The 18,784-nt window shown below is 36.5% G+C and overlaps 1 protein-coding gene across 1 annotated transcript in view; it reads right to left on the bottom strand.

The window, feature by feature from the left end:
* LOC142351077 (chloride channel protein 2-like) overlaps positions 1 to 18,784 on the bottom strand; it is an 80,917-nt gene that overhangs the window by 20,055 nt on the left and 42,078 nt on the right. Inside the window, exons 7-10 of the mRNA XM_075403164.1 lie at positions 18,449 to 18,563; positions 17,865 to 18,082; positions 14,814 to 15,016; positions 648 to 985 (exon numbers count right to left, since the gene is read on the bottom strand). Coding sequence (XP_075259279.1) covers positions 648 to 985; positions 14,814 to 15,016; positions 17,865 to 18,082; positions 18,449 to 18,563 — 874 coding nt within the window. The remainder of the gene's footprint in view (positions 1 to 647; positions 986 to 14,813; positions 15,017 to 17,864; positions 18,083 to 18,448; positions 18,564 to 18,784) is intronic.

The raw sequence follows: 18,784 nt of genomic DNA, 5'->3' as shown, positions 1-18,784 counted from the left end.
GGTGGGGGCAACAGCGTGGTGGGGGAGTTGGATGGGGGCAATAGTGGGGGGTTTAATAGTGGGGGTGTCTGTAACCTCTAAGAACCGCCCTTCACATCATAAGTATAAGTCTCCAAAACAGTTTGAGCTGAAACAGAGCACTTAATGCCCACTGGGCGTTACCTGTTTATCCCGTTTTTGAGGACGAAAAGACAAAAGCGTCCGACGAAAAATCGGTCAAGCGAAAAATCGAAGACCAACAGGACTAATATAATTGCTACAAACTTCGTTAGAGACTTATTAATTATGCATTATCAGAACACACATGACTTTTTAAAAGTATTCGTACAGAAAATGATGAGAAAAACGAAATTAAATTGCCACACGTGAAAAAAATTGCTCCCAAAAATAAAAAAATCTGATTAAACACCGTTTTCTCACTATGAAAGCAGTTTGAAAAAGTCATGCCTTAAAATTACTCGCTTTTCGCTCCTCTTACTACTCCAGCGTGACTAAACTCAGTACTCTAAAATGACTTCTAATCGACAAGAGAAGGTAGAAAAAAGTATAAAAAACTAAGTAATTTCATATAAATACACTTCCGGGTTGTATGGATTTGATCTAAAATTTCATTGTTAGCAGAAAACTTGCGAACAAGACATGTTTACCTGTCAAAGATGACCTCTTTGTTTGATGATAAGCTGCAGCCAAGGCACCATGGTCCTGAACTAGTGTAGAAGCAGTAGACATATCCGCAATCGAGCCAGAAAACAAATTGGCCAGTGGTCTCACTTTCGCTTTCTTCATGGCTGCAGGATTTTGGTCAATAAAGCTTTGGAAATCAGTGCTAAACAGTGCCATCGATTGACGTCGACGTTCGTTCATGTAACTGCTATCTCCTGTGACAGATTCGCTCGATTTAGCAGCACACTGTTCCGATAAAGGCACAGATGTTGCAATGTCAGTGGACGATTTGTATTTCCTGTTACGCAGATTCTTTCGACTCCTGAAATTTCATAAAAATTATGGGCTAGCTCATATAAGCCCACTCAAGAAGAAACCGCTATTTGGTTTTCAGTCTTGTTTTTGTTTTAATGAAAAAGTGAAAATTAGTGAAGAGAAAGTAGTATCACTCAACAGTTTGAAGGAATCAGTTTCTATAATTTTCAGGAGGTAAAGTTTAATAAATCAATATTGAGGTACTTGCTTTTCTGTGGGAACTAATGATGCAGCGATGTGAAATCTGAATCAATTCAAAAGCCATGATGGTTGATGAATTTGACCTTTGTAACCAATTTGCCTTTTCAGTGCAAACGACGCGTTCAAAGCAAAGTAAAATGGAATACAACTCTCTGTCTCAATTTTTATTAACAAAGAGAAAAAATCTAAAAAACATTAAAACAGAAACAGGTAAAAAAAACGCCAGAAAATTCTAACCGGCCATTTTTTTTATATTTCACACAATTCTCGAAACCTTCAGAGATGCGACAACTGAACATTTTTGTGTAAGAATACATGCACAAGAATAACTGTTTGTTATCAAATCATTTTAAACTATAAAAACTCGGTATAGGATAAAGAAGAAAAAATAACATCCATAACAGCAAAAATTTTTAAAGGTTCTATAGTCAAACTTTCGATTCGATAGACTTCTATAAAAGTTATACTTATTTTAAGATGCAAGCCGCACTAGGTAAGAGGTGGCACGCAAAAAGGTTGACAGCAAACCTTATCGAATAGCGTCAGACGGGACGAACGGCTTTCAAATGACCGGCGCAACCCGATTCTATTGCAGACTGTTTCAACTGGAGGGGGGAGGCATTAACTATGACTTCTTTAAGGCACTTCAGAACATGCTACTAGAGCATTAAGCTCATTATACACCACTACTATAAAAAACATAGCCGGCAGATTGCCGGATAAGCTGCGAAATAGACTTGCGTGCCGTAAAATACAGATGGAAAAAGATACAGAAGTGAGTTGATAATAGTTATCGCCGCCGCCTATAAAACTTACAAGTTTATTTCAAAGGAGGTTGTTTTTCGGTGCAAAAACATTTTCCCTGTCGCGTCTCGAACCGGCGATCTCCGGATTAACAGCCAGTCGCCTTAACCACTCGGCTGTCGGACCATACAATCTGTTTTCTTACAATCAACTTTGTTTTAGGAATAGATTCTGTTTCTGAATAACCTCAATTTAGATCACGCAGAAAGCGTGAAATCAAGCGCGAAAAAGCCATTTAAGCAGTGACGAGTTAGAATGTTCTAGAACAAATGTAAAACGAAAATAAAGCGTCAGACGACGAAACAAAAAAACATAGCCGGAAGAATTCCGGAAGCGACTCGAAGCGTAAAAACTTGACAAAAACCCTAATTGCAGCTAAAACCATTACCTTTTTTAATAAACCACGAACTTATTGCCCCCCCCCCCCCTTCTCCCCTCGGTCTGATCTAAAAATTGGTGAAATTTAAACCACTGTCACCAAGAGAAACAAAATGCCGCAAATTAATTATTATTGAAAACGTTTGGTAAGGACAAGTGCAAAATAATTAGGATAGTCAAAACACTGATTATCTCAAACAGCTGACAGGGCTATCAACTGCCCTCAAATAATTCATGATGCTAATCTCAAAAAGATCGCTAAAGCAAACGGTCAAAGTTATGCTCAAAATAATGCTCAAAGTTAAGAATCAGAAAACTACTACAGTTAGATTTCTCATCACTGCAATTAAGACAAACACAGCATATATTTTTTCTTCTTGTATATATGCTAGACAACATGATTTCAAACTAACTCAAAAATTAAAATAATCATAGAAAAGCAACCGAGTAATATTTAAAGGCAAAAAAATGTTTAAGAACAATACCAATGTCGGAAAAAAATACAAAAAAGTACTAAGTAGCAATTCTGAAAAAGGAAAAGGCTTTCTAGTAAACTCTTAGTACTGCCTTATGTTGAAACCCATGTTGAAATCAATTGCAACCCAAAGAAATGACGAAAATCTAAGAAAAATCCGAAATCATTCAATTTGTTAATAACTGAAAAAATCAATAAAACCGGTATAAATGTAGGTGCCAGAACAGAGCTAGAAAGATACGAGCTAGAATGTGAACAATATGGACACAATGTAAGGAACACCGTAACAAACACTAATTCTTGATTTTTGAAAGTTCAAATCAAAGTTTAAAAGTTTTGAAAGTTCAAAAATCAAATTTAAAAAAACAAGAAAAACTAACACAATTTCATTTTTCAGCATTAAAGACATAAAAAATACAACGTGCATCCGAGACAAAAATGTATCCTCCTGAACAGATAAAAAAAAGAAAAAGCAGAAATCAAACATACGAAACATTGAAACATTTTGCAAAAAAAGGTCAAAAAATTTTTAGGACTGCATTTATAAAAAAAAATTAACTGTTTTTCAAAAATTTAGCGCTAAAAAATTATTGACGTTTTTATCGAAACGAAATTAAAGCCCCTCATGTTGAACAAAAAGAATAATGCTAGTAATTAAAACCAAAATACAGACAAAAAACTGAGAAAAATAGGAAAAAAACTACCAAAATCGGATTAGCATATGTACAATTTTATAAAACAAAATTACATCGAGGTAAAAAGAGGCATCGAGTATATGAATTGTCAACGGGAAGTTGTCACATTGACTGATTTTTGACAAAAAGACGTCTAAAAGATCCAAAAATGAAGAAAATAATAGGAAAAAAGCCAAAAATTAATTAAAAAATCAAGAAATTTATGCCAATTTTGAACTTGAAACGCGTTTTCAGGCTCTGCAAAACACTGTGCTATTAATTTCCAAGGTTTACATTTTAATATAGCATCGAATAAAAATCATTTCTACAAAAAACCAAATTACAAGCAAAAAAAATAGGCCACTTAGACGAAAAAACGGCTAAAAACGGTTATCTATATGTGCCATTCAGTCAAAAACTACTTTTCAAAGTCAAAAAGTCATTCACTAAACGCAGCGCATGATCAAAAAACTTCTCTCGCTCAGAAAAAATTAGTTCAGACTGCAATTTTACTCGCTTTCGCTTTTAGGTCAAAACATCGTCTGAACGAATAGTACTTCCGGTAAAAAAAAAAAACCTTAAGAAAACCAATACTCCTCTTCGAGTCGTAAAAACCAAGAGCACCGCAATATAGCTACGCTCAGCTTACAGCTTCGCAGCTATAATTAAAACTCCTCAGTAGTTTCGGTTGAACTGCATACTTAAGACACCAGCAAAGCAATTTAAAGCTCTCAAGCTTTACCAGTTTTCCGTTTCGCAGGAAAAATAGTCAGACAAAACAATCAAGCGAGAGGTCGCGTTGAAGAATACCAACAGGACCCAAAGATTCGCTAAAACTTTTTCGAGCAAATAATTACTTTCGAACATACAACACAACAATGCTTCTTCAACAATCGTCTTTAAACATAACCAGATTAGCCGAAGCCAGCCATTGTCGACCCCTTTCACGTTCATCGGTATTGAAACAGAAACAAAAAGAAAAACTAATTGACAGCCTTTCCCTCAAAATGCCAAAAACGTTTAAATTCATCTGCAGTTTCAGTTAGACGATTACGCAGCTACCATTAATTCGGCTTCTAAACTGAGAGCTGAACACTAATGCCAGCTAACATCCGCTATAATGAACTCTGATAACTATGCACTATGACCTAATCGGTTTATACCGTTTCTTTTGAACTGAGTGAGGTCATCAAGCAGTCACGCTGAAAATCCTGACTTCCAAAAAACCAAAAATCTGATTGCAGATTGAAACGAATTAAAATATATAACAGGACAAGTTCATAATTGGAATCCAGAGAAAAAAACATAATTAAGACCTGACTATCAGCCTCAATGAGGACAGCTTTTGATAGCTAAAACAGCATTTACCAAAATAAAAAAAACAACTAACGTCGGATGAAAAGCTCTGCAACGCAAGACGGGAGGAGGGGGCAATTTGATCTAGAGGTGGTTGAAGCAAAAGTTTCACGCCTGCAAAAAAACGACCCAACGGTGGGTTCGCGCCCAGACATTCAGGTTGGCAGTCTGACATTTTATTTTAACCACTCGGCTAAAATGGCTTTGATTTCCTTTCACCGCTTTAAACAACGAACTTTACTTCAGAACACAAGATCAACTTAAATCACTCAAAAACTAAGAACTTAAGTAAGAGAAAGTCACTCAACAAGTCACAATGTTCAAAAACAAACGAACAAAAACATCCAGCCAAAATTTTGCATTTAAAAATACACGCACGCTAATATTAATTGCTTCAAAAATCGTCCGAAAACAATTAATCAGCCATTGATAGTCAGCGAGCATACAAAAAACATGAAAAATATTTACAACTCCCCGCCCATTTTATTTTTAAAAATTAATATAATCAGAGCCACTAAAACAAATAAAAACATAATAGGTATACCTTTACAATTACCTAAAACCATTAGACTACGGTTAGAGTATAAAATTATCAAATATTAGAAAGCATTTAAAAGCTTTCTATAACAACAACCTAGGAATCTCGTAACAATAAGAACAACCACGCAGCTAAAAGAAAAAGATCACGAGGCCTTTTTTTCAGAAGCAATTGTCTCAAAGCGAAAAAATTGTTGGCTGCAAAGCGGAGCCACTAAATAGATTCGACTTATTTCCAATAAAGAACCACAATAGCAACAACTCAAAAACACAATATTTTTTAAAGAACAGTGTTCTCAAAATTAAAACCATTAGCTACTAATATTTGCTTCAATGATTTAGCTTCATTTGTTTGGTAACAGAAACCTCTCATTAGAGAGACTAAGTAACAAACACAACATCACGAAAAACCTGAAAAAAATACGGATAGCATTCAAAGAGTTCTCAAAGTTGTCAAAAACGTTTTTACCGAAAACGTTATATATCGCGAACTTTTAAGCCTTATTAGAGAGAGGCTTAAAGATAAATTTGGAAAACGATTAAGGTCAAAGTTGTTAAAAACGAGAGATGAACTCAAAAAATTAATAGCTTCAAATATATCAAATCAGATAGCCAATGAGATTTACCATCGATAACATTGACAACGAGACAACATAGCCAGCAGATTTCCGGAAAATAGCTGCCGTTGACGCGCTTGCTGCATTTGGTAATGAAACAGAAAAAGAAAAGAAGACAGAAATTGACTGAAATTTTTTCTGTTTTTTTTCCAGTGTCAAAAAATGTTCTACTTTGGCGTGCAGTTTCAGTTAGATTCTGAATCTATAGTTAATTCATCTTCTAAACTGAAAACTAAAAAGCTCAATACCAATGCCAGCCAGCAAACACTCCAATGAAACTTCATAACCTAATGCTCAATGACTTAATTACCGGGCTTTATCGGCTTATCCCGTTTCTTTTCAGTTTGCTCTTTTGACTTTGACAGTAATCACCACATTGCGCAATTCAATGTACAAAAGAATTTTAAAATCCATTCAATTGAAACAGTGAGTGAGGTAAGTCAGAAGTCAAGTGTGAAAATCGTGACTTATGTAAAACAAACAACGTGATCAAAAGGTAAACCGAACTAAAAAAAAGAGCGCCTAAATAATAGCCGTTGAGAGGCTGACGGCGTCTGTTAAAAAAACTAAAATTAAAAAGTCGTCATATGGTCAAAACAGAATCCTTAACGACAAAAAAGAAGAGAAGGCCAATAACAGCTGGATAATGCATCTAAAAAAAGTTTAAATGTTAGATATGACTTGAAATCAACAACTGTCTTTAATTTTGCCTGAATTGAGAGCAATTGAGACCCGCCAATATTGACACTAACTGATCGGGCAACAAAAAAAAACTGACAAAACTAACAACATACCCAGTAGATTGTCAAAAAATAGCCGCCATTAATTCCCGTTACCCTGATTAGGATTGAAGGAACAAAAAAACATTAACAGATTGGTATAAAAAAATCAAAAAGGAAACTAGTTTTATTTCATTTTGGTGTTAGACATACTTCTGTTACTTAATGAGAGGATACAGTGGCTAGAAATAATGTCAATAAATATTAGGGATGGTAACTAAGGGTTAAGAACAAACTTCAAGTAGCTGGCATGCTTTATGGGCTTCATGGGTTATCCCGTTTCCTTTTTCGATTACGTGTTTTGATAGTGATTCTCTTCATTTTAGATTGTTTTGCTGAGTAATTGCCGTTTAAAAGCACTTTGAGCAGAATGCGCAAAAAATGAAACTAGCCTAGAGAAGTCGAAAATCGTTCACGCAAAATGCAACAGCGGAAAAATGGAGACAAAACAAATTTATGATCGACGAAGTAAAAATAGGAGCAGAATAATAGCCTGCTGAGACGATGAGGGCGGCTATCAAACAAACTCGGATGATTGCCGAAAAGTAGCCGTTGATTCTCATAACCCAGATCGAGATTAAAAAGGCCAGAAAAAATGTAATTCTGTAGCTAGACATACCTCTGTTTCTTAATAAGGGGATACCGGGGCTAGTATCAATACCAATAAGTACCAGAGATGGTAACTAAGACTTACATGGTATTGAATCGGTTTAATTTAGATTGATCTGCAGAGCAACTGCTGCTTAAAAGCACTTTGAACCGAACGGGAGAAATCTTAGCCTAGAGAAGTCAAAAAGATTACACGTCAAAATGTTGAACAAGCTGGGATCTAAGGTAAAGCGACGACAACTTTTTCGACGAAGTAAAAAATCTACCCGCTATAACAGACAGCTAAAAAATGAGAGCGGCCGTTAAAAAACCAGTTCTTGGAAAGAAGTAGTTTTAAAGTCAATAATAAGAATTCCGGCCATTCAAAAGCTTCAATTATATCTCTTAAAAGCTCTAATAAGGCCAATCATTGATGAAACTAAGTGATAGCACAACAAAAAGTCAAAATTAACTGTATGCAACATTACCACACACGTCTCAACTTTTCAAATCATTCGTGCAGATAATTTGATGAATTACATTGACAAGACAAGTCAGATTTTCAAAATGCAGTGAGGTTTTCTCACTGCATTCTAAAACATTAAAAAACATAAGGCCTTAAAACAAACTACTTCGTTTTCACTGTCTTTAGTACTTCACAGAGATTGGAATCACAACTCTTATCTGACTTCTCGTCGACATGAAATATTCAAAACATAGCCAGCAGATTGCCAAAATAGCTGCGAAAGAATAGACTTGCGTGCCGTCTAATTGAGATAGAAACACATACAGATCTAAATTGAAAAAAAAAATCGACGCCGCTCAAAAACTAGGCTAAAAAACATTCAGCCATAAATAAATAAACCTTGATAAAATTCATTCCACAGAAGCCTCTTATTGGGGACCTTTGCTGTGCACATATGAGTTCCTTTGACTTTAAACAAATTCAAATTAAACTTAAATTTTAAAGTGCAAAAGTCATTTTATTGAGTGAGGTAAGTCGCATATGATCAAAATCTACTCAGGCAAAAAACCTCAAAACTTCCGCTAAAGCGAGTGAGAGATGACGTCACGCGCGCAAATGCCGTTAGTGAGAGGAAGCAGTCATTCAGAAAATCTGACTTTCAGCTTTGCTGTGTGACCAAATTTAAAACGAAAAAAGAGCGTCAGACGACGAAACAAAAACATAGCCGGTAGAATACCGGAAACGACTCGAATCGTCGTACATTATAATCTCTAACCTAACCTTACCGAAATCAGAACATCAAAATAAACAAGAGAAAAAAAACAAAAGTAGCCCAACAAACCACATTAAAATGTTTTAAAAATGCCGACAATTTTTTAGGTGCTGGGGAGCTAGGTGGGGTGGGTGGTTAGATAGGTTGGGGAGGTGGGTAGTGCTGGGGTAGTTGAGGGGGGGGGGTAGGTGAGGGTAGCTAGGTGAAGGGGGGGTAGGGGTAGGTGGGGGGTAAAATGGGGGGGGGGGGTAGGTGGGGGTAGCTAGGTGAAGGGAGGGGGTAGGTGGGGGTAAGTTGGGTGTGCGGTGGCGGTGGGGGGGGGGGAAGGCAGGTGTTGGGGGGGGGTAGATAGGTGGTGGTGGTGGTGGGGGGTTGTGCGGTGTAGTTTAGATAATTAGGGGTGACCTATATAGGACCAAAAAACCTCGAAATGGTTGTGCGGTGGGGGGTTGTGCGGTGTAGTTTAAATAATTAGGGGTGACCTATATAGGACCCAAAAACCTCAAAATGACCTCTTCACATTGAACATTACCAGCAGTTCCTAATTACTATACATTACAAACGAAGCTACTGTTAAAGTCCAATGTTCGAAAACAGAAGTCAACAATCAAAAACGGAGGTTAATGCTCGAAGAGAAAGAAGTCAAAATTCAAGTCATGAACAAGCTTTCTTTCTGCTAAAAAACCTGTAGAATCTCAATACTCCTCTTCGAGTAGTAAAAAACCAAGAGCACCGCAATATAGCTACACTCAGCTTACAGCTTCGCAGCTATAAAAAGTCTGAAGAACTTTTGTAAAAAAAATCAGCGCCCCAATAAATTCCAAATTCTTTGGATTGTAAATGAGAACGCATCGGCTATTAGTAAACCATGACAAACAAAAAGCACGATTCATGAATTTTTAAAGACTAACCGACGGAATTTCGAAACATTGCTGGACTGCCAGGTCTTTATACCGTTTCTTTGATTTTTCACTTACGAAGCTGACCAACATCACTACTTTGCTTAAAATTGTCTACTGAATTTCAGGACAAAGTTCAATTGAAATAAGTGAGGTAAGATAGAAACCAAGCGTGAAAATCCAGACTTGTGAAAATAAAAAACATAACTGACTAATGTCGAGTGAATTGCTCTCAAATGACCATCGAGCTGTTAGCTTCGGTAGTAGCCAGCTGGGGCTTAAGGATACCAGCTTTAGGGGGTGGGTGACGGGGCGTTTGGGGAGGGGTTCAAGCGATGAAGGCTGGGTTGCGAAGGCTAGATGAGAGGGGGGTTCAAATCAACAGGTTGAGGAGAGTGGACTATGCGAGTATTGGGGGGGGGGGGGGGGGGGTAATGTTGCTTATGGCGGAGGGGGTGCCTGAAGGGGTCAAACTTTTATGATTAAGAACCGCCCTTCACACCATGAAATCGTCTCCTCAATCTGTTTTGGTGAATCGCATTCTTAGAGCATAGTAAGGCTTAGGGTTCTAAAAGAACTTAATGCCCTTATAGTGCTACCCGTTTATCCCGGTTTTAAGGACGAACGATCAATCGAGCAAGGAAAAAATTGCATTAAAAAGACCACCGGACTAATCTAACTGCTACTAACTTTGTTTGAGAGCGATTAAACGTAAAAGAACGGAAAAGCCTCAAGCAAATTTTTACCAGGACAAGCAATGACTTAAATCCAAAGCAATGGAAACCAACAGATATTACAATGAAACTAACTGGAAGATCCTTTGATAGTCTAAAAGTCATTTAGGCAAATATACAAAACTATACCAAAAAAAAATTTAAAAAACCTGTTTATTTTCCTTAGAAAACTAGTGTTGCCAAAGTTAAAAGGTCGATTAAAAACAAGTAAAAACATAACCGACTAACGTCGGAAGAATTGCTCTCGAACGACTGGTGGGAGCTCTAATCAATTGCAGCATGCTTCAGTCGGGGGGGGGAGGGAGGGAGGGATGGAGGGGGAGCCTAAATGGGACTAAGAAGTTCAATAGTAGGCTTCAAATAACCACATTAGAGGTTAACATATACCACTATTAAGATTTAAAGGAAAAAATGGCACCAGTTTCGGCGCACTTTTTGTTTGACTTTTAGTATTAAATTGCCGCCAATTGAGTTCAGCTGCTTGAAATTGTGATTGAGAGAAAATTTTGGATCAAGCGAAACGCAAAAAGTCAAGGGCGTGAAAGTCACTCGAAAAGTCAAAATTGTCAAGCAAAAAATTTGCATAAAAAAGACACACGTTTACAATAATTGCTATGAACTTCGTTCAAGAGCGATTAATAATCATTCACTCAGCGGCAGATAAGCTGGGCATACAGAAACTCTGATAAACAGCAATGAGAGTTCAAGCAAAACAACTATAAGAACTTGCAAATTTCAGAAAGGTCTGATAGTAGACGGCACCAAAGTCATTCAAAGACACGCTCTTTTTTGAAATTCATATAAAAATAAAACTATCGATTATCATAGGGCATAGAATAACTAAAACAAAAACAAATTAGTAGCAACAAATGTGGGCAACTTTCAAACAACTTCAAAAAATTTCCGGAAACAAATAGTGTCAATATTGAAGTAGTTGAAACCACAAACGATTAACTCAACACATAGCTGGCAGATTGACATAAAATAGCCGCAATAGCTTCGTAGATCTACAGTCTCAAAAAAAACAGTTAAAAAAGACAAACAAAAAAATTCGTCTTTTCATTAAGGCTGATATGTTATATTTTGATTAAAAATCTGTATAAGTTTTTCCTGCCTCTATTAGCAGCTCTCAAGTAATCTTCATTTAGAGTGATATACACCCATTTGACCTCTTTGAATTAAAGTAAATAAAAGTCAATTTCAAAGTGAGAAAATCATTTTTGAGAGTGAGGTAAGTCAAGTGTGACCAAACATTTAATCACGCTCATGAACAAAAAAAACTCGCTCCACTAAGAGCGAAAAATGACGTCACACATGCAATTCAGTTGAAATTGCATGAACGAATGAACAAAAAGTGGCTGTGACGTCACATGGTCGTAACAAAAATCAAGACGACGAAATAAAAAAAAACCAAGAGAAGGCCAATAATAGCCCCAGCTATCGCTGTGCGGCTATTAAAAAGAGAAAATCAATGTGAAAATGCCGCATGTGGGAGAAAGGGAAGTTCAAACAAAAAAACTAGGCCTAGAGTGACATATGAGTGGATTGCAAAAAACTTTAAGAAAAAAATCCCATCCAACAAGCGATAAAAAAACAGTAAAAATCAAAGCGAAATTGCCGCATGTTAACAAAAAAGTCACGCCGCAAAACCACTCGCTTTTTCACTCCACTTCCTGTTTCGGCATGACCAAAATCACTATGAGTGAATTCAGAAAACCATTTTAAAAAAAATCAGAACAAAAAAATAAGAAAAAAACAGAAAATCAATATCAAAATGCCGCATGTGAACAAAACAACCCCTACCGAGAAACGAAAAATTTAATACAAACAAAAAACTAGGCCTAGAATGAGCTGTGAATGGATTGGGAAAACCAATTAGAAAAAAATCCGATCCAAAAAATCGAAAAAACAGTAAAAATCAGAGTGAAATTGCCGCATGTGAACAAAGAACCACTACCGAGAAACCGAATTTTTGTTCAAACACCGTTTTCTCACTCTACTTTAAAATCAGAGCGAAAACAATTCACGCCGCAAAAGCACTCGCTTTTTCGCTCCATTTCCTGTCTCGGCGTGACCAAAATCACTACTCCAATTTGACTTCAAAAATCATGAAACTGAGTGAACAGATCTTAAAACAAAAAAGACAGCGCCCCAATACAATTCAAATTCTTTGAATTGTAAAAAGAAATTAGGAGCGCTATAATAGCCGCCTAGAATTGAGGACGCGGCTATTAAAAAACATAGCCGGCAGATTGCCGGAATAGCTTCGAAAGAATAGACCTGCTTGCCATATAATCGAGATAGAAACAGATACTGATCTAAATTGAAAAAAAAATCGACGCCGCTCAAAAAAGATAGGCTAAAAAACATTCAGCGATAACTTAATAAAGCTTGTTAAATTTCATTCCACAGAAGCCTCTTATTAGGGACCTTAACTGCACAAATGAGTTAATTTGACCTTAAACAAATTCGAATTAAACAAAAAACGAATTAGACAGAAAATCTGACTTTTTCAGCTTTGCTGTGTGAACAAATGTAAAACGAAAAAAGAGCGTCAGACGACGAAACAAAAAAACATAGCCGGAAGAATTCCGGAAGCGACTCGCAGCGCCAAAACTTCACTAACAAAACCGTAATTGCAGCGGAAGCCACTACCTTTTGTATTAAACCATTAACTCACTATCTCTCCAGGTCTGCTCTAAAAATTGGTGAAACTTAAACCGCTGTCACCAAGAGAAACAAAATGCAGCAAAATTTTATATCATTGAAAACGTTTGGTAACGTTAGAAAACCAAAATAATTAAAGAGATCAAAAAAGTGATAGACTGAAAAAGCTGACAAGGTTATCAATTGCCCTGAAATAATTCATGATTCTAATCTGAAAAAGATCGCGAAATCAAACGGCAGATAGCAGATAATAATCTTAGAAACTAAGTTGGAATCTTTTTAAAACAGAAAGCTCAATTTTAAGAATCAGAAAACACCTATAATTACCCTTCTAATCACTGCAATTAAGACAAAAAACAACACACTTGTTCCTTGTTGTACATATGCTAGACAACATGATTTCATACAAAATCAGAAATAAAATTGATCATAGAAAAGACATAAGCAGCAGAAGAATATTCAAAGGCAAAAAATCGTTTAAATTAATACCAAGGCCGGAAGAAAGCTGCAGTAAATAGTCTTAAGTGGAAATTGTGGAAAAGGCTTGCTGTCAAACTCTCAGTACTGCCTTATGTTGAATGAAATCAAATGCAAACCAAAGAAATGACGAAAATCTTAGAAAAAGCTGAAATCATTCATTTTTAACAACTGAAAAAATCAATATACCGAAAATAAATGTAGGTGCCAGGACAAAGATAGAATGATATTAGCTAGAATGCGATGAATATGGGCACAATGTAAGGAACACCGTAACAAACACATTCTTGATTTTTGAAAGTTAAAAATCAATTTAAAAAAATTGAAGAAAAACGAATACATTTCATTGTTCAGCATTCAAGACAGAGAAAAGATAAGTAGTCATCCGATACAAAGATCTATCCTCCTGAAGAGACGAAAAAATAGGAAAAAGGAGAATTCATAAATAAGAAATATTGAAACATTTTGCAAAAAAAATGGTCAAAGAACTTTTAAGTTAAGACTGCATTTATGAAAAAGTTTTACCCGATTTCTCAAAACTTAACGCCAAAAAATGATTGAATTTTCATTGAAACGAAATTAAAGTCCCTCATGTTGCACAAAAAAAACTTTTTCCAGCAATTACAACCAAAATACAAACGAAAAACTGACGAAAATTGGAAAAAACTACCAAAATCGGATTAGCATATGCACAATTTTATGGAACAAAATTACATCGAGGTAGAAAGAGGCATTGAGTATAGGAGTTATCAAAAAGAAATTGCGATATTAACTAATTTTTGACAAAAAGACGGTTAAAAGATCCAAAAAAGAAGAAATTAAAAGAAAAAAGCCAAAAATTAACTAAAAAATCAAGAATTATGTGCGAATTTTCAACTTGAAACGAATTTTCAGGCTCTGAAAAACACTGTGGTTTACAATTCAATTTCCGAGGTTTACAATTCAATATAGTATCGAATAAAATTTATTTCTACAAGGAACCAAATTAAAAGCAAAAAAATTGGGCCACTTAGACGAAAAAACGGCTAAAAACGGTTATCTATATGTGCCTCTTCCTTAGCGAAAATCTGTTCACCAAGACAGCTTTTCTCACTTTCGCTTTTAGGTTAAAATGCCGCGTGAACAAATCTACTTCCTGTAAAAAAAAAACCGAGAGAAAACCAATACTCCTCTTCGAGTCGTAAAAAGACCGAGAGAAAACCAATACTCCTCTTCGAGTCGTAAAAAACCAAGAGCACCGCAATATAGCTTCGCTAAGCTTACAGCTTCGCAGCTATAAAAAACACCCCAATACAATTCAAATTCTTTGAATTGTAAAAAAAACAAGAGAAGGCCAATAATAGCCCCAGCTATCGCTGTGCCGCTATTAATAAGCATTTATTAATATCAAATGCATGTCAAATAATCCAACCTATGCTGGGTTCTGGTCTTGAGTGCATGGAAGTCTGATCCATTGGATATAAACTTGAGGAGGGCAGCCTTGCTGATATGTTGGGATATTTTGGCCTGTAAGACTGCAACCCTAACTGTGCCTAGAAGTACCATGCTCTCGTGACTCTCCACTAAAGGCACCACTTCGTTCTTGTTCAGATTCCTGATTATGCTGTATACCTCCTGAAAACACAATTAAACTCGTTGGAATCATATCCTCTGAAGTAAAAATTCATAAGACTGTAAAATTTCCCATATTCACATTACGCCATAAACAGTTGACAAAATAACTTACAGCATAAAAACAAAATTTGTCAACGATACATCAAAGAATAGATTTTCAAACTGAATTTTTATGTAAATTTGCGCTCTTATGTAGGAAAACCAAATTTTGGTTCTTCCCACCTCCTCCCGGTAGAAAAAAATGCCCAGATGGAAAAAATCTGCCCCTTTCCATGTGCCTTCATGAACAAACGCAAGTAATTTTTTGTTTGCCAATAATTTGAACAGAATTGTCTAAAATGGGACCAGCCAAAAAGTTAACATAAAATAACAACTAAAATTATTTTAGATAACAATAATAGATTATCATATTCCACCGCGAGAAAGAAAGCAGTTGCTCTACTTTAGATCAACACACGAGTTCTTGATTGAAATAGCCGAGTTCTAATTGGAGATTACTTCAGTTGACAATTCCTCAACTTTACCGCTCCTCGAGTTTACGCAAATTAGGTTAAGGTTTCATCGCACTTCGACGTTCAACAAAGTATAACTACCTATGCAAAAATTAACAAATCGAAAAAACAATTTAAAAACTCCCATTCATTCCAGAAGCCAGTGTTCTCAAATTTATCGAAAAATGGCAAAATTGTAGACACCTATCAATGAGCAACAAAGTAACAAATGAATCAACTAAGCGCATACTTAAGAACTTAAATTACAGCATACCAAAGCATAAAACATAACCAACCAAACGTCGGAAGAATTGCTCTCGGACGACTAGTGAGAGCTCTAATCAATTGCAGCATGCTTCAGTCGGGGGGGGGGGGGGGGGGGGAGGGAGGGAGGGAGGGAGGGGGAGCCTAAATGGGACTAAGAAGTTCAATAGTAGGCTTCAAATAACCACATTAGAGGTTAACATATACCACTATTAAGATTTAAAGTTAAAAAATGGCACCAGTTTCGGCGCAGTTTTCATTTCACTTTTAGTATTAAATTGCCGCCAATTGAAATCAGCTGCTTGAAATTGTGATTGAGAGAGAAATTTAGATCACGCGAAACGCAAAAAGTCAAGGGCGTAAAAGTCACTCGAAAAGTCAAAACGGTCAAGCAAAAATTTTGAATAAAAAAGACACACACGTTTACAATAATTGCTATGAACTTCGTTCAAGAGCAATTAAACATCTTTTCATCGATTCCATTAGGTGAACAATGGACAAAGATAATAAGCGAAGGAAAGATTCATAATTTCTCTAAAATCGTTCATATACAAATGCTGTCTAAGTCAAGAAAAACAGTAGCTAAAAGCTTAGAGCAAAACTACATTAAATAACGCCACTTTAGAAGGCCGAACAGATATTTTATTACTAACACGAAGAGACAACAGCACAGCGAATAAAATGACGAAGAGCAAAAATCAACAATTCATTTATATTTCATGAAAACATGTATCGTCAAAGTCGTAAGTAAAACATTAATTATCAGATGAAAAACAATTTAGAAAAAACAATTTAGCGAAGCTAGCTTTAGCTTATTTGAAGGGGCGTAAGTGAGCGCAGCGTGGGGGGGGGTGCACCGGGAGCTGACGGGGTGGCAACAGTGGGGGTTGGGGGTCAAAGAACCGCCCTTCGCACCATAAGTAAACGTCTCCAAAACAGATTCTGTGACTCGCATATTTGAACACTAGTGAGCTGAAAGGCTCTAAGGGCACATAATGCCCGCTGTGCGCTCCCTATTCATCCCGTTTTGAGGACCAAAAGTTAAATGCATGAGACGAAAAATTGCATCAAAAAAGACCGACAGGACTAATTTAATTGCTACAAACTTCGTTTGGGAGCAAGTAAAAAGTTATCGAATCAAAAAACTCTGTTAAAAACATTCAGCAATAAATTAATAAAGCTTGTCAAAATTTATTGCGCAGAAGCCTTTTCATTAGGGACCCTTATTAAACATAAGTAACTCAAACTATTTCAAATTAAATTTAAGTTTTATAGTGGAAAAGTCATTTAATTGAGTGAGGTAAGTCACGTATGATCAAAATCTAATCACACAAATGAGCCAAAAACGCTGGCAAAAGAGAGTGAGAAATGGCGTCACGGGCGTCAATGCCAGTAGTGAGAGGAAGAAGTCATTCAGAAAATTTGACTTTTTCAGCTTTGCTGTGTGAACAAATGTAAAACAAAAAAGAGCGTCAGAGGACGAAACAAAAAATCAAGTGCACCGCAATATAGCTCCGCTCAGCTTACAGATTCACAGCTAGAATAAACTGACTAACGTCGCAAAAATTGCTCTCGAATGACAGGCAGGGCCTCGACAGCTGCAGTAACCACTCGGCTATCGGGGCCTTGTCATTGTACCTCTAACACTCGGTTTTGTTTGAACAACAAACTTTATTTTGGAGTGAAATCACTCAATCACTCAAAAATCAAGAAGTGCGTAAAAGTCACTGGAGAAGAAAAGCGGGAAAACGGTCAAGCGAAAAATCTGCATAAAAAGACACATACGTTTACAATAATTGTTTCTCATTCGACAGCCATTAATCATTGCATCATCAAACCATAAAGACTGTTATTAACGAGAAACAAACCGACTAACATCGGGCAAATTGCTCCTATAGAACACGAAAATCATGGCGAGAAATCATTTGTATTTAATGGAATGCCATTGATTTGAATTTGGATCATCAAACCGTTTGTTCGCCTTGTTTGTTGTTTTTGCTATTTGCTAATACGGGTCGAGTGATCGCTAACCAACGAGAACGGGGGGCTTAATATTAACAAAATAATTTTGCATTAAAATCAGTTTTGGTCACCTTGTAAGGTTGTTTCCAACATATGTAGCTAAGCCTGGTCTGCATGATATGTTCGGCTGTGATGTCGTAGAAGTCCTTCGTGGCAGAGACAATGTCTGGTAAGAAAGGCAACTGTTTCATCTGGATTATGCTGTCGTACATTGATGGTTGCAGACACTGGGCCACCATGTTGGCCAAGATCACTGCTATCAGCACTGGCAAAGAGTGAGCTATTTGGCCTGCAAGAAAAAAACGCTTCGTTGATACAATTCATCAATTCATTTAGTAGTTCAACAATTCTTTTCTAGAAGTTTGTCAAAATAGCTATAAGGTACAAATGTTGGGAGCAAACTTGAATCAGAAAAACTAACAGGAACCTTCAAATTTTATTGTCAAATTTTAACGCCAGTTTTTATATTAAAATTTTTCCGCTCAAAAAATTAATACGCTGAAAAACTCAAAAACAGAGCAAGGCAAATACCTTGCTACTGTAAAGTATTTTCGTATTGTAGACAAGCGATTTTTCCGTCTATGTCCAATACATGCGCTAAAGGGGTGACATAACAGAGCATTATATATCAAATCTGCGTATAATATCTAAAAACCTGTTAGTTCGAATACGATGACAGAAGTGGATATGGTTCTGGTGACACTGCCACTCATGGCAGCAGAGCCCACTAATGCATAGCATCCTGGTCTTATGTCCACGCCCCCTATGCCCTAAACACACACAAGCACACGTTATTTTTTTTAAGAATTGTGAACTACAGCAGCAAGAAAGATTATAATGATGATGATACTGACAACAATGTTCTTGTTGACAAACAGCTGCCGTAGTCCAATGTTAGGAGCGCTTATTTATGCAGTCTTGTTCAGTAACATATAAGTAAACCGAAGTGATCACTGTGAGCTGCATTTCAATTGGTATTCAAAAAAGGACA

Source organism: Convolutriloba macropyga, chromosome 12, assembly GCF_964194025.1.
Source record: "Convolutriloba macropyga chromosome 12, txConMacr16.3, whole genome shotgun sequence".
NCBI classification, from domain to species: Eukaryota; Metazoa; Xenacoelomorpha; order Acoela; family Convolutidae; genus Convolutriloba; species Convolutriloba macropyga.
This window is presented reverse-complemented; position numbering and strand designations above follow the sequence as displayed.